General features: G+C 36.2%; 1 protein-coding gene across 2 annotated transcripts in view; it reads left to right on the top strand.

The window, feature by feature from the left end:
* The first annotated feature begins 561 nt into the window (after positions 1-561).
* LOC140155736 (uncharacterized) overlaps positions 562-15,879 on the top strand; it is a 30,263-nt gene continuing 14,945 nt past the window's right edge. For both annotated transcript variants that reach the window (XM_072178680.1, XM_072178679.1), the window contains exons 1-5: positions 562-696; positions 8,029-8,112; positions 9,190-9,399; positions 10,065-10,174; positions 15,008-15,181. In XM_072178680.1, the coding sequence (XP_072034781.1) occupies positions 574-696; positions 8,029-8,112; positions 9,190-9,399; positions 10,065-10,174; positions 15,008-15,181 (701 nt within the window). In that variant the 5' untranslated portion in view covers positions 562-573. The remainder of the gene's footprint in view (positions 697-8,028; positions 8,113-9,189; positions 9,400-10,064; positions 10,175-15,007; positions 15,182-15,879) is intronic.

Here is a 15,879-nt window from a genome sequence, read left to right as displayed (position 1 = left end):
GTCTTCTAAGGGCATCACTGATTACTCTATTGTTATGTTGATTGATTGATTGAGTAGGCCTAAACATAAATAAATAAACAAATAAATAAAATAAATAGGGTAAGGGGCTGTGCAATAATTATGAGCCCGGGGGAATTTCCGAACGGCTCGCCAAAAATCGCTTGCCCCCCCCTCTCGGCCCGCCAAAAAATCTTTGGGATCCTAATTTGCAAACCTTAAATGGTCTAGGCCTACATATATTTTATGTGCAGCGAGCAGGAAAATTTGCACATTTTAAAAGCCATTTGCACATTTTAAAAGCGTTTCCGTACTGTTTTCCTTTTCAGAGCGTTTTATTTGAAAGGCACCCCATGAATGTGCGCCAAAATTGCTTGCCCCCCCTTTCGACTCGCCAAAATTTCTTCCCCCCCAATTTTACCCTCCCCAGGGCTCATAATTATTGCACCGCCCTAAAAAAATACATTTTCTGAAATCGTTCACTGAGTATGACATCACTTCATTAATATTAATCACCTGATATACATACGTGGAGCTCGGTGGCGATGGTATACAAGCGCTATTCTGAAAATAATTATGGCGGACCGAAGACGTCGAGTTCATCGGAGACGTTTGGATGATAGTGAAACTGCAGGGAGTGAAGGCGAAGATGAGAAACGAGTCTCTGCCAGTGGAGAGGGCCTATCGCTATCAGCAGATGTAGGTTTTCTTGATGATTGTCGGTATCGTTATTTAGTAACATTAATGGTTTTAATCAGGGCAGCAAGTGCAAGACTGCCGAATTTTGATCTCATTCTCATTCCATGCATCATTCACATGTTACATGTGTTATGCACATAATGTAGACTGCGGAACTCAGTCCTCAATGATAGTCAGTCATTTTTCTTTTGGTCATTATATGACTATCATTTGTGGACTGAGTTCTTACGATACATCTTTCGAGGTAGTTCACCACGTAAACTTGTATGGCTCAAAATTCGGACCGCTCGCCATTAATACACGTGTCACTTGTATGACCCACCCCATGACCCCCGGGGGTGGTGAGTCACTTTACAAAGGTGCGTCGGATTTAACTATACCATGACCCACATGTGCGTCTAAACAATGACTGACATTTGCCGACAATGACTGAGCCCCTCGTCAAAATTGTGACGTACATGTTGAGGATTATGACTGTCCTCATGACGCAAATTTGACTCACCATTTAGGTATTTTGAATGACACTGATGCACCTAACCATTGACGCACCTAGGTAAAGTGACTGACACTGACGCACCCCTCGGGTATGTTGTGACGCACATATTGAGTAAATGACCGTACCCTGCGTCACTAATTGGTTGGTAAATGACCCAACCATGACGCACATCCCCCGGGGGTCCTAGGGTGGGTCATACAAGTGACATGTGTATAAGTTTACTGCTTTCTGTGTTTTGAAATTTGTTGACGTTTTAACGATCCCCGATTCCCGGCGATTATTTTAGCTGTGTCACGTCACATGCATGACGGCTATGACGCTGGTGGGTACCAACCAAACTTCAGAAAATAAAAACCTCGATCGCCGATAACGATATGATATGGGACTTTAGGATTACACAGAGATATTTCTTGCCAAAATTTGACCATTTCTAGGCAAGTTGGCCCTACTTTGTCTACGTTATGTGAAAAAGGACAGTCTTAAGTAAGTAAGTGCAATGCTTTTAATGTTTTGATGTTTCGGGAGACTGGGAGGGATCATAATAAAAAAATGATGGGGCCTATTCTTGACTGTGTAATATTCCTTCACCACATTGCCGTACGGTAACAGTCTTATACGATGGACAGATAGTATCAGTTTGTGAATGAGGACATCGTATAAGTTCGTTGTACTACTTTCGAGGTGCAGTTTCAGACAATAGCTTGGGATTATTATTGGGGCAGAGGTTATCTATTGAATCCTTTCATGATCACTGAAGCATCAAGTCCAGGCCTGGAAATAAGTCGGTCTGAACCAGGAGCCAAACATTTGGAAAAGCGGCTCCTGGTCCTGTAATTTTCTAGTGAACCAGGAGCCATTTTCAAAGAGCCAGGAGTCATTTTTCTTAAAGTATCAAAATGCTTATATTTTTGTTATTTCTACAGCTTTCGATGCTCACCTGAGACTTTTAGATCCATGTTATTTGTTATTTAACTTATTATATTATTAATTATTGTCACAAGTTAACAAATAACAAGTTATACAATGAATGTTATTATATCTGAACAGACCAGTTGACTCTTATTTTATTTTATTTTATTTTATTTTATTTTATTTTATTTTATTTTATTTTATGTTATTAATTTATTTTATTTTATTTTATTTTATTTTATTTTATTCATTTTTTTTTAATTCATTTTTTTTTTTTTTTTCAATTTGGCCTTTTATTTCGTGATTTTAGGAAAATTTTAAATATCTAGAAACAATGTCGCCAAAATTCAAGATGGCCGCCTTCATGTTTAGCGATCGTGGTGATCACCTAACCTGAAAACAAGGCAAAATACTACCAAAATTATGAGCCCTGAAAGCAAATATCAAGGAAAATTGGTGAAATATTAGGTAAAAGATAAGATTTGGCACTGCATTTTGTTGAAAATACATTGGAAATGGCTAATATTTTGAGCGGAAATGAACTTGCCTGACGAAGTTTTACTGGGCCATTTCCTGAGCACTGATACCGGGCGCAAAATACAGATTTTCTCTGGCGCCTGGGCGTGTAATTTTGGTTGGATCCAGGCGTTAAAACTCAGTAACCGTAGGGTAAAAATCGCTCGGCGCCTGCTTGTTTCCAGGCTTGGTCAAGTCTGCCAAGGACACTCGGCACGAATTGAAAGACATGTCACTCTCGACAAAAGAATGCATGCATGTCAAAGGTCATACGACACCAATTTGGTGTTTGTTATGCTCCTCGAAATATGTACCTTAAGGTCTATGTCTGCACATAATGCTGAAAAATTGAACATGTTGAATGTAACCACCCTCTCTATTTTGTTTTACATCAAGACATGATTTACTTTACAACAAAAGGATTAATCTGACTGATATATTCAAATTCAGTAAACCTTTGACGAGCGCGTATTTTAAGTATGATACATCTGGGTATGCTAGGTGAATTCAAATTTGCCATCAAACTGCATCATTTTATATCAAGCCCTTGAGTAAAGAAAGCCAAAACTGAAAACCTTTTTGTCATAGCACTTTCCGTGGCAAAGTTACATGTTGTCAAAGTAAGATTGGCTTTCATCAAAAAGATTCTGCTAGCAAAATTCCCCAAAACAGCATTTCGGGGGTGTTTCTAGATCTTAGTCTCATGATGATAGCAGCTTTTTATAATGGAACTGCTATCAAAATCCCTCTAAAATTCCATGTGTGAGTGTCTCATCACCATAAAAAATGATATATTTGGGTCAAGTGAAGTATAGAAAACATATTTATGTAGGTTTCTAGCTTGACCGGCCTGTTCTTGAAAAAGTTTGAAATTTCTATGTAAATATGTATTGTGTTTGGGCCCCGGTCTAGGCGAATTTGGCTGACTAGCAAATGTGTTAACTAAATTTTTGCTCTTTGCTTGTTTCAATTTTTACGGGTCACGCGGACCCGTACCATCGGAAATTTGCGGGTCCGCGCCTACTTCCACAGGTATTTGACGCAATGACGCGCCTTATTTCGAGCGCTGCATGTACAAGTACAGTATTAATAAATTACCCGGTACCGAGCTCATTTAACAGTTTGTTTACCGTACGATCTAATATTCATGATTACCAAACAAAAAACGCTATTATTAATATAGTATTAACTATAACTTTAAAACTAAAAATAGCATGGTATTCGCCGATCACATTGTCCATACAGCTGGTCCTATATTATGGAACTCATTGCAAAAATCTTTAAGAGCGTCTTATTTAGTGAAACATTTCCGGAACGTGTACAAAAGACACTTAATTTCAAAATATGATTAATTGTCGAGCATTGTAGATTTCTTGTTGGTTGTTGAGTCATTCCATATCAAATCAACCAATTTGCTGAAAATCTTGGCAGGTCACCCCCTCAGATTTTGCTGAAAATCATTTCTAGCATACCTCTTTGGCAATAATGAACACATGGAAAAAATTAGCGCTCAACTCCAAGCGGTTTGAGATCTGGCTTGTCAAAATTTCACCCAGACCCCCCCTTTTTGCTCTCATGAGTCGCGTCGTTGAGTTTATCGCGTTTTGGAACACTCATATTTTGACTTTAGGAAAAAGATATTAAGCTGAAAATTGCTACCTAGTGTGACTTTCACCCAAATAAGCAGAATCTGGCCTTAAAAACAGTGTTGTGCTTCCACTTTAAAAGTTATGGGTCTCCCAAAACCCCTATTCATTTTGTCATATTTCACCGTGTTCAGTTTCCAGACCCCACTCATAATCTTAAATAGATATCAGACTATCAGAGAATGTTCAAACTTCATAAAAATGCTTAATAGGCCAATATCTTTCCCCTGAAACAACAACAGACCACTGATACCTTTGATAAAATTGTGGCTTGGACCCAAAGTTTGCTCCGCAGAATGAAATCCTGAAAACACCGCCCCCACCAGTTGACCTTTGACCCATAGATGAATTCCGACAAACTTGAAACTTACACCATGAATGCTTAAACACTTATTCTACATCTGTACCAAATCTTAGCTTTGTAACTCCACTTTTCAAAATTCACAAATTTCACATTTTTTTGACAGAGATTAGCCAGCATCCTATATCAATGTGTGTAAAATTTGGCAAAATACCTAAATTTCATAATCCACTCTAACCAAGAAGGGGTGGAGTTACATAGTTAAGATTTGGTATAGGTAGATATCAAATGTTTAAGTATGTGTTGTGTAAGTTTCAAGTGTGTCGGATTTCATCTGCAGGGTCAAAGGTCAACTGGTAGGCGTGTTTTCAGGATTTCATTTTGCAGAGCAAACTTTGGGTCCAAGCCAATACCTAATTAAAGGTGTCAATGGTCTGTTATTGTTTCAGGGAGAGATATTAGCCTATTAAGCATAAATATGAAGTTTGAACATTCTCTGATATCTATTTAAGAGTACGAGCGGGCTCTGGAAACCGTACACGATGAAATATGACAAAACGAAAAGGGGTTTTTGGAGACCCATAACTTTTTAAAGTGGAAGCACTATACACTGTTTTTAAGGCCAGATTCTGCTTATTTGGGTGAAAGTCACTCTAGGTAGCAATTTTCAGCTTAATATCTTTTTCCTAAAGTCAAAATATGAGTGTTCCAAAACGTGACAAATTCAACGACGCGACCATGAGAGCAAAAAGGGGGTCTGGGTGAAATTTTGACAAGTCAGATTCCAAACCGCTTGGAGTTGAGCGCTAATTTTTTCCATGTGTTCATTATTACCATAGAGGTATGCTAGAAATGATTTTCAGCGAAATCTGAGGGGGTGACCTGCCAACCCATTGGTTGATTTGACATGGAATGACTCTGTTGTTTGTTTTTAATTTTAATTTTTTGCTGTTGTTTTTTGTGTTTTCTGTTGGGTAACTTTTCTATTAAAGGGGATGGCTACCTCTGGCCTTACAGCCATCTTCTCCATGATTCTTTGATGGTATTTTGATGTAATGGTATTTTAGTGCATATTTTGTAATTTTTATGTGAATTGTGGAAATAAATGAATGAATGAATGAAATAAATACAGCTACACAGAGTTGGGTATTATCGCCCATGCCCTGGCAATTGAGTATTAAATCCTAGCAAGTCTATCATTCCTGGGAAGCTGCTTTTGGTGTGGCGTGCTGTGCAGGGCCTACTGACCACATGTGTGGAACCAAAATGGTCTCAGATAAGGGTGTCTACGTTTAAACGTTTCACGTGTAACCGCCCGTTAAATGCACTATCCGTTTAGAAAAATCGCTAACCGTTTAAACGTAAAAAAAAATTAAAAAACCCCAATTTTTGTTGTTGTTGTAATTTTTATAAAGTTTTTCAATGTTTTTCCTACCCTTACACAAAGTCTAACCACCCCAAACCTTACCTTACTACATGTATACAATAAGCATAGCTTTTTGAAATTACGTGAAAAGTACTTCTAATCTAATAATATTTTCCTAAATTTTCGCTTTTGGAAAACACTTCTCGGTAGTTCTCGCTGTTTCTTTCCAAAGTTGAAATAATCTCATACCTTCAGTAGTTGGTACAAACACCCAACCTGGGTCTGTACATGCACGCTATGACGCTGCTACACCTGTTATCGCTGCATAAATTATAATCATAATGAGATGTTCGATAGAGTTGGGCGACTATCACTTTTTTCCTAGTCGACTAGTCGGCAGCAAATAGTCACGACTACGACTATAGTCGCGACTATCTGTGGTTAGAATTGGACCAAAAAATCGGGTGAAAGTTTGGTGCAAATTTACAATAAAAAGTCAACAAGACCAATCTAATGATGATTTATAGACTTTATGATTATTGTTTGTATAGTGGTACTATTGGTAAGACAATGACTAATGTTTTTATCACATTTTCACAGTTTATATGTAAGTATTTGGTTGGTTTTAGTGCAGATATCTGGCGCTTTTAACATGATTTTGTAACATTTAAATATAGTTCCATTTGACGACTTTTGGTTTTCAATAGTCGTAGTCGCGATTACCAGTAATAGTCGCGACTAACGACTATTGGCGACTTAGTCGCCCAACTCTAATGTTCGACAGTTCTAAGTAATTTGAGTTTTTTAACGGCTTTTATCTTGTGGGAAAGTAGTTCGACAACAAGTCAATAACACCAATTTAATGATGATTTATGGACATTATGATTACTTGTTGGTTAGTGTTACTATTGGTAAGACAATGACTAACATTTTTTCACATTTTTCGCAGTTTATATGTTAGTATTTGGTTGGTTTTGGTGCGAATAACTGGCACTTTTTAAGTAATTTTTTAACACAAAAATATACTTGCATTAGTCGACTTTTGGTTTTCAATAGTCATAGATGCGACTATCAGTAATAGTCGCGACTAACGACTATTGGCGACTTAGTCGCCCAACTCTAGCCCGCACCATGTGGCCGTTTTGGTACTGGATTCGGGAAGCCCAAGTGACTGAGACTGAGAGACATCAAACAGTCTACTACCCTTGCTCTGCTCAGCCATGATTCTCAGCAATGATTCTTGGTTCACTCTTCAAATTCTACAGATAGATCATGAGTTTCTTGCAGAATATGTTGAAAGGTGCCCAAACTCTGATGCTACCAAACGCTTCAGTTGTTATATTGATGCCGAGAATGTGGTAAACAATTGTGCTAAGCTTGGAGTTAAACTGAGTTCAAACTACTTTTAGTATCTTGGAGTGGTCAAAACTGAACACTACCAACTGTGTTACAAGTTGTGCTCATGCAAATCTATTTCTGACTTGCATGTACCAGTTTTTTTGGTTTTTTTAGGTTTTATTTTTGTTCTGGTTGCTATGATTCAAGTATGATAGCTGATTTTACATTGATGCATTCCAAATGTATTACATAAATCATAAGGCAGCTATTGTTAACTATGTCACTGTCTATCCAATAGCTGCTTCATGTTTAATTGTGTGTAGTTTAAATGTGAAAAAATTATCAGTAACTAGCCTCAAATAGGGCAAATATAGAGAATAAATCATATGGGAGCCATTTTTGTCACAGTAACTCAATGCATTAAAATAGCTGCCTGTTGCATACAGTAATACATTTGCGACATATTTTTGATTGGCCCGTGGACCCCCTTAACAGTGATCGATTTCAACCAAATTTTGTATGAAGGGTTCAATTAGGAAGTGGAACAAATTAGGGGTAGGTAGAAGTTCAATGCAAACATTTCTGAAAATCATGGGGCTCCTGATGCACCCTAATGTAAGTACCATTAACAACAGCTGACAATGCCTGAACTCAGGTGAAAGTACTCGGTAGCGTATAGGAGTCTAAATTGCTCTCAGTTTTAACAATTACTAATATTGTACTGATGGAATGTTTTGTTTTATTTTTATTTGTGCCACAGGAGAGTGATACAATCTTAGATAATGAAGATGATGATTCCGAGTATGAGAGTGCAGAGGAACACCAAGATTCTAGTTTTACAAAGGTAAGTTATCAAGATAGGATCTCAAACAACTGCATTTACCAGAATACAGTTCCTTAAAATCAAAATCAAATGGTCATCAGTTAGGAAATAAGAAACTCACTATTTTCTAAGCAGTGTATGTATCAACAAGATCTCGGTACATGATTGGATGGCTAAAGTCATGAATATTCAGCGGCATCTCATTATTTTCTATATTTGGTAGTCTATATAAAATCTGGAATCTCGGAGATTTAATACAGGCTGATCAAGACCGTATATTTGAGTATCCCCGTCACTAGAGAATCGATCACCATCGTTGGCTGTTACTTACACGCGTAGCTTACTGTATGTTGCCCCGGGTAGATACAGGCTTGCATCAAGCTGGATGTTTTGTTGAATTATACCATAGCACCCTTACAGTAAGGCCAATAGACGGTAAAAAAATTGTTTGCTTGCCCTCAAGTGGAATTTTTGAGGTGGGTCGGTAGGTCAGAAAAATATATATATTTTTTAACAACATACTGTAAAGGCCTAGGCAATGGGCATTGGTCATGTGGAAAGATAAATCAATACTTCAGACCGTCAATACGGATGACACTACACCATAGAAATAATCAATTATAGGGTGACTAAATAAATAAGTTGCATGATTTGGCCCCTCAAATTCGGAACCCATTTCCAAAAATAAGCGAGTATAGCCCCACCTTCGAGTACAGTCCCACTCCAAAACCGGAAAAAAAAAAAAAAATTTAAACATTAAGCGGTTAGTGATTTTCTAAACAGATAATGCAATTTGCGGTCGTGTAAATGTAGACACCCCTAGTTACCAATTTGTCTAGATTGTGCAGCAAAGTGTGATGTGATGTGAAACAAAGGCCAATTAACGTCACTAAATGTTGATTTTGAGTTATTGATAAAAACAGCTGGTACATTACTCTGTTATCCAAGTTAAAGAATCGCTTATACAAGCACAGGGGATACAAACATATATGAACATGAGAGATTTGTGGTGTGTTTTGTAGTATCACAATTCTACCAACCAGGTTTGTAACTTTACATTTGTTGACATTGTACTCCTTCTTTTCGTATTAATTTCAGGAACAATTTAGCGAATCTACGGACACAACACCTTCAAGAGGAAATCACTGTGAAGCTGAAAACAAGAAGGAGGATGCGAGACCAAGCAAGGAGTATGATGATGATGTGGTGGTGGAAGAGGATTACGTAGAAGGAGGAGAAGACGAGGAGGGCCAGTTTGATGATGAAGCAGCAGATGAACCAGAGGAGAGAGGCAGTGGAGATGGAGAGGTAACATAAAAGAAATTGAAGAATGAGTTTAATGTTGATTTTGAATTATTGATAAAAACAGGGGATACATTTCGCCATTATCAAAGTTAAAGAATCACTTTTTAGAAGAGGTCTTTGTTTCTATTATTATCAACTCTCTATACTATTACATTAGAATTGTGTGACAGATGGAAAAGAAAAGGAAAGAAAGTCATCATTCTTGACCAAAACTTGTGCACCCGGCACTCTTGGATCTCTGGATCAGTGCTATGACCAATTATTGAGTTATGAAGCTTACAGTATATGGCTTTGGAGTATTACTATGAAGTACCAAGATTATGAATATTTCTCTCTCAAAGTTTTCAAAGTAGAATTATGGCCAGTGCAACATAATAAACATTGAAAAAAAAACCCAAAAAACAACAACAAAAACAGTGCATCCAGCCGGATTCGAATCGGCGACATTCGTAATACTAGCACAACGCTCTAACCAACTGAGCTAAAGAGGCACTGGCCTACTCTGGGGAAAGTTGTTCATCCTACTAACCCAGAGAACTAAGTATATTGATTTTCAAAGTAGAATTATGATTTTGACAAGTGGAAAATAACACCTGGCCTTTACCTGTATGTATACAACAATCTGTTTAAAATATGAGAAAAAGTAATCTTTTAAAAACAAATTTCAGGAGGAGCAAAATCTAGATGCAGATCAAGATGACAAGAACCCAGCGTACATTCCAAGGAAAGGTGCTTTCTTTATGCATGACATGAGATCAGATGACGATGGCAAACCTAAGTGAGTATTAGCCCTCAACAAATTGTTTCAGAGTACATCCTTGGATGGTGGGGGGGGGGGGGTAGATAACACATAGTAGGAAAAATCCAAGCAAACTGCCACCCTTTATGCTAAATTTATAAAGCTCAATTCAGGATGGTATTAACTTGTTAAACTACACAAACTTGAATTGCACAATAGTATATGGTAACAGGTTAACAAGCATAAAGATCCCCTGGCCTGATGATATGCACCATGGATTTGGTGTGATACTGTAACCGAAATACTAGTGTAGCAAAATTTTAAGCCCAGATAAGATCACTTGAGTTTAGATGCCAAAACCGATGCATCATTTTTTTTTTAAATTTAAGCAATTATACCTGGTCAAATATAAAGGAACTCATCAGAAAATATAAGTTACTTTTATGAAAATTATCAGCATTTCCTCCTATTTCTGCGTTTCTATTTTCCGCGTTTCAAGTCTAGTTTTCATGCCTGTTTATTATAGTTTTAGAAATTTACCTTGTCATTCTTAAAGTAAAGTTAATTTAAAACTAGCATGATAGGGCAGATGTTGGTGGCCTTAAACTCAGAAATTTTGAAAAATGCCTAATTGCATTTTCCATCTTGAAGTCTTCACTCTTTTATTCTTCTCTATTGTGATGATTGACAGATTCTCTAACCAAGTAACTTGATTATGATCTGTTGTGACTGAAATACTACAATGCTGGCCATAAGTGTTGGGACGGTTTGATAGGGTAATGTAAATAAGCCCCCCCACTCCCCCGATCAATGTTGAATTCGACTTTTTTGGTCACACGAGCCTTGTGGCACCCAACATTGATTGGTGGGGAAGGGGGGGGGTTGGGGTGTTAGGAAAGTGTTTAGGCTTGACACCAAAGAAACCTCCACTTTATCACGTTAATAATAACGGAAATAAGGTCATACTATAGTGTACGTTTTCCATAAGTGTCCCAACACATTTTGGCCATGGTTGTATTTGAAAAGTTGAAAAAAATCATCTAATTTCAGTTTTTTGCTTATAACTCAAAAAGTAAATATGATATTGACACCAAATTTGGAGCAGTTAGAGATCTTATCATGTGGCTTTACCAAAATTTTTGGATGGCTACATTTGAAATTTAGGGACTGGTCACTTAAAATGTCTTAAAACGATATTTTGGCCCTGTCTAAGTTCACTATTCGTCACTTTAACTGTCAAAAACTTGGGTTTTAAAATGGAAAATGATTGTTTCCACCAATTAAAATGTTACATTACAGCTATAGAAGAAAATAAAAGTTATCACAACATCTCGTGATCAAAAAACAAATAAAGGAATCGAACCCATGCACACTTGTTTTCCCAATTGACCGCAGTCTACCACAAATGAAGCAACAAAATACAGAAAAAAAGAAGAATCAGGACATTGGCAAAATTAATAGAGCAGCGAATATGATATGATGAAGGATATTGTAAAATAATAACAAAAAAAAAGAAACGAAAAAGATATATAAATAAATTCAGGGCTCGAACCCGTGTCCACTGTGCCTGTGGCAAATGCAATCCATATCCATTGCACCACAGAGCTGTATTACTTTACTTTAAAGACTGTAATATAATCCTTTTCCTGATGCATGTATTAAATATCCCTCTCAAAACTGAACTAAATGTCAAACAAATCAGCTTTTAACACCTGCTATATGATAAATATTCAGTTAATGAAACAAATGCCGTGAAAATTTATTTTTTCACTGTATATCGTGTGTAGAGCGATATTTATATACATGCATGTTGAATAGCATTATATTATAGTTTAAGCCTGTTGAAGTTACACAGCTCTGTGGCGCAATGGATACGGCATCTGCCACTGGCGCCGTGGACACGGGTTCGAGCCCCTGAATTTATTTAGATTTTTTTTTCTTTTCTTTTTTGTTATTATTTTACAATATCCTTCATCATATTATATTCGTCGTTCTATTAATTTTTGCCAATGTCCGTCCTTCTTTTTTTCTGTATGTCTTCCTATATTTTACTTTCTATACTTACTATAAGTTTCTTTGAAAGCGCTTTAATAAATTTCAGTCATAAAATGTAATTTAAGCCTACTCCTGCCGACTATGATTATATTTACACGATATACTCGTTGCAAATACCACATACGTTTTTGATGCAAACGATGAAAATGATTAAAGTTTTGTTTTTTTTCTTCTAAATATTAGCTTTTTTTTAATTTTAAGTATTTTTTCCCAAAATCACTCTTTTAAAAGACTTCAATCAATTCCTGTCAACAAATATCATGTATTTCTGGTGATTAAATCACTACTCTTTCAAAATAAAACGTCATTTTACGAAAAATACGTAGTTGGCATAGGCTAATAATGTTCAGAACGCACTGTAAAATACATGATATTATGCGTATAAAACGTGACCGTATCCCTAAATCACATGAGGAAAATGCAATAATTTTTATATAAGTGAAAAGATAAATAGTTTCTCCGTTTTCATGTAAAATTTGATGAAAATCCAAGCTATGGTTGAGGAGATATGGGCCAAAACACACATTTTAAAATTAGATTTTTTGTACCTTAGAGACAATGCTGGCCATAAGTGTTGGGACGGTTTGATAGGGTAATGTAAATAAGCCCCCACTCCCCGATCAATGTTGAATTCGACTTTTTGGTCACACGAGCCTTGTGGCACCCAACATTGATTGGTGGGGAAGGGGAGGGTTGGGGTGTTAGGAAAGTGTTTAGGCTTGACACCAAAGAAACCTCCACTTTATCAATGCTAATAATAACGAAATAAGGTCATACTATAGTGTATGCGTTTTCCATAAGTGTCCCAACACATTTTGGCCATGGTTGTATTTGAAAAGTTGAAAAAAATCATCTAATTTCAGTTTTTGCTTATAACTCAAAAAGTAAATATGATATTGACACCAAATTTGGAGCAGTTAGAGATCTTATCATGTGGCTTTACCAAAATTTTTTTGGATGGCTACATTTGAAATTTAGGGACTGGTCACTTAAAATGTCTTAAAACGATATTTTGGCCCTGTCTAAGTTCACTATTCGTCACTTTAACTGTCAAAAACTTGGGTTTTAAAATGGAAAATGATTGTTTCCACCAATTAAAATGTTACATTACAGCTATAGAAGAAAATAAAAGTTATCACAACATCTCGTGATCAAAAAACAAATAAAGGAATCGAACCCATGCACACTTGTTTTCCCAATTGACCGCAGTCTACCACAAATGAAGCAACAAAATACAGAAAAAAAGAAGTACGGACATTGGCAAAAATTAATAGAAAGCAGAATATGATATGATGGGATATTGTAAAATAATAACAAAAAAAATCGAAAACGCTTGTAAAAAGAAATATAAAGTAATATTCATATTAAAACCCGTGTCCACTTTGCCTGACGGCAGATACCGTATCCATTGCATTTTGTCCCTGTAGTCATTTATCCCGACAAAACTGAACTAAATGTGGAGCAAATGTCAGCCAACACCTGCTATATATAAATATTCAGTTAATGAAAAACATGTCAAAAAATCACATTTTTTTTTGGCACTGTATATCGTGTAGAGCTGATATTTATATACAGCAGGTGTTGGCTAGACATTTGTGCTCCATTATATTTCAGTTTGGTCCGAGGTAAAATGATTTGTGGGAAAAAAGGATACGATATATTTGCCAAAGAAAAAGAAAGTGGATATTATATTAAAATTCTTTAGCTTGAATTTATTTAGATTTCTTTTTCTTTTCTTTTTTGTTATTATTTTACAATATCCTTCAATATATTATATTCGTCGTTCTATTAATTTTTGCCAATGTCCGTCCTTCTTTTTTTCTGTATGTCTACCTATATTTTACTTTCTATACTTACTATAAGTTTCTTTGAAAGCTCTTTAATAAATTTCAGTCATAAAATGTAATTTAAGCCTACTCCTGCCGACTATGATTATATTTACACGATATACTGCTTGCAAATACCACATACGCTTTTTGATGCAAACGATGAAAATGATTAAAGTTTTGTTTTTTTCTTCTAAAATTAGCTTTTTTTTAATTTTAAGTATTTTTTCCCAAAATCACTCTTTTAAAAGACTTCAATCAATTCCTGTCAACAAATATCATGTATTTCTGGTGATTAAATCACTACTCTTTCAAAATAAAACGTCATTTTAAGCAAAATACGTAGTTGGCATAGGCTAATAATGTTCAGAACGCACTGTAAAATACATGATATTGGGTATAAAACGTGACCGTATCCCTAAATCACATGAGGAAAATGCAATATTTTTTATATAAGTGAAAAGATAAATAGTTTCTCCGTTTCATGTAAAATTTGATGAAAATCCAAGCTATGGTTGAGGAGATATGGGCCAAAACACACATTTTAAAATTAGATTTTTTGTACCTTAGAGACAATGCTGGCCATAAGTGTTGGGACGGTTTGATAGGGTAATGTAAATAAGCCCCCACTCCCCGATCAATGTTGAATTCGACTTTTTGGTCACACGAGCCTTGTGGCACCCAACATTGATTGGTGGGGAAGGGGAGGGTTGGGGTGTTAGGAAAGTGTTTAGGCTTGACACCAAAGAAACCTCCACTTTATCACGTTAATAATAACGGAAATAAGGTCATACTATAGTGTACGTTTTCCATAAGTGTCCCAACACATTTTGGCCATGGTTGTAGTTTAAAGTTTATTCATAAACTTGTTACATATGAAGTAAATATTGTGAAGCCACAATATACTTTTCATATCAATGCGAAAAAAATACATAACTAACTAGCCTTTGTATATTAAAAGATATTTCATTTGTCAACTCTGATATTCTAGGCCCAGGCGAGAGAAGAGGCTCTGGCAAGATGACGGCCAGAAATGGGGTCATGACAAGTACATTGAAGCAGAACAGGCACCTAAACCGAGAGAAGAACTGGCGGCCATGTATGGGCATGATATCAGGCGAGATAGTGCGCCCCCTAGAGGCAGAGGAAGGGGCTACAGGGGAAGGTGGGTATAAATTCATGTTGAGATTAAATTTATTAAATATGTCTGCTGTGATTGACTAAAATATAAAATATTATACAAGACCAGTGGGTCTTTCTTCGATTGAAGTTGATCATGCAGGAGTTTTGCTATACATGACCAATGTCACTTTGTCAGAAATGTTTACTTGCGACATTTTATAATTCAAAGCGTAAATTTTACGCTAAACGTTAAACACTTTACATTTAAAACTATTGCATGACATATATGTCTTTGTTTGGAAATCATAATGTGCAATTTTTGTGAAAAACAATGGGCATTTTTATAAAATGGTGTTTACGTTCGGGTTTACATGAACTCTATGGAAAGAGAGTGGTCATTGAGGGCAGTATATCCTCTTATTTCATTCGGTGAAAGGGTTAACTTGTAGAAAAAAAGGAGCATTTTCTTTTTCATACAATTTGCACAAGATGTTCTTCAAACAGAGAGATATGGCATGCAATAAATAGTTCACAAACAAGATGTTATTCTTAATTAATGTACTATCCCTCAATGCTAGACATACAGGGTATTCAGCATTGAACGACTTAGCATTGAGCATAATATTTAACAATAACACCTCAATTTTCAATTTAATTTGACTTGGTGCTTATGAATCTGCCACACATTATCAAACCCAGATTAATTCAGTTTGATGGGACAATCCAGATGAACCTAAATAC

The sequence above is a fragment of the Amphiura filiformis genome, chromosome 6 (genome assembly GCF_039555335.1).
Source record: "Amphiura filiformis chromosome 6, Afil_fr2py, whole genome shotgun sequence".
NCBI classification, from domain to species: Eukaryota; Metazoa; Echinodermata; class Ophiuroidea; order Amphilepidida; family Amphiuridae; genus Amphiura; species Amphiura filiformis.
Note: the sequence above shows the minus strand (reverse complement) of the source record. Positions and strands in the feature narration are given on the sequence as shown.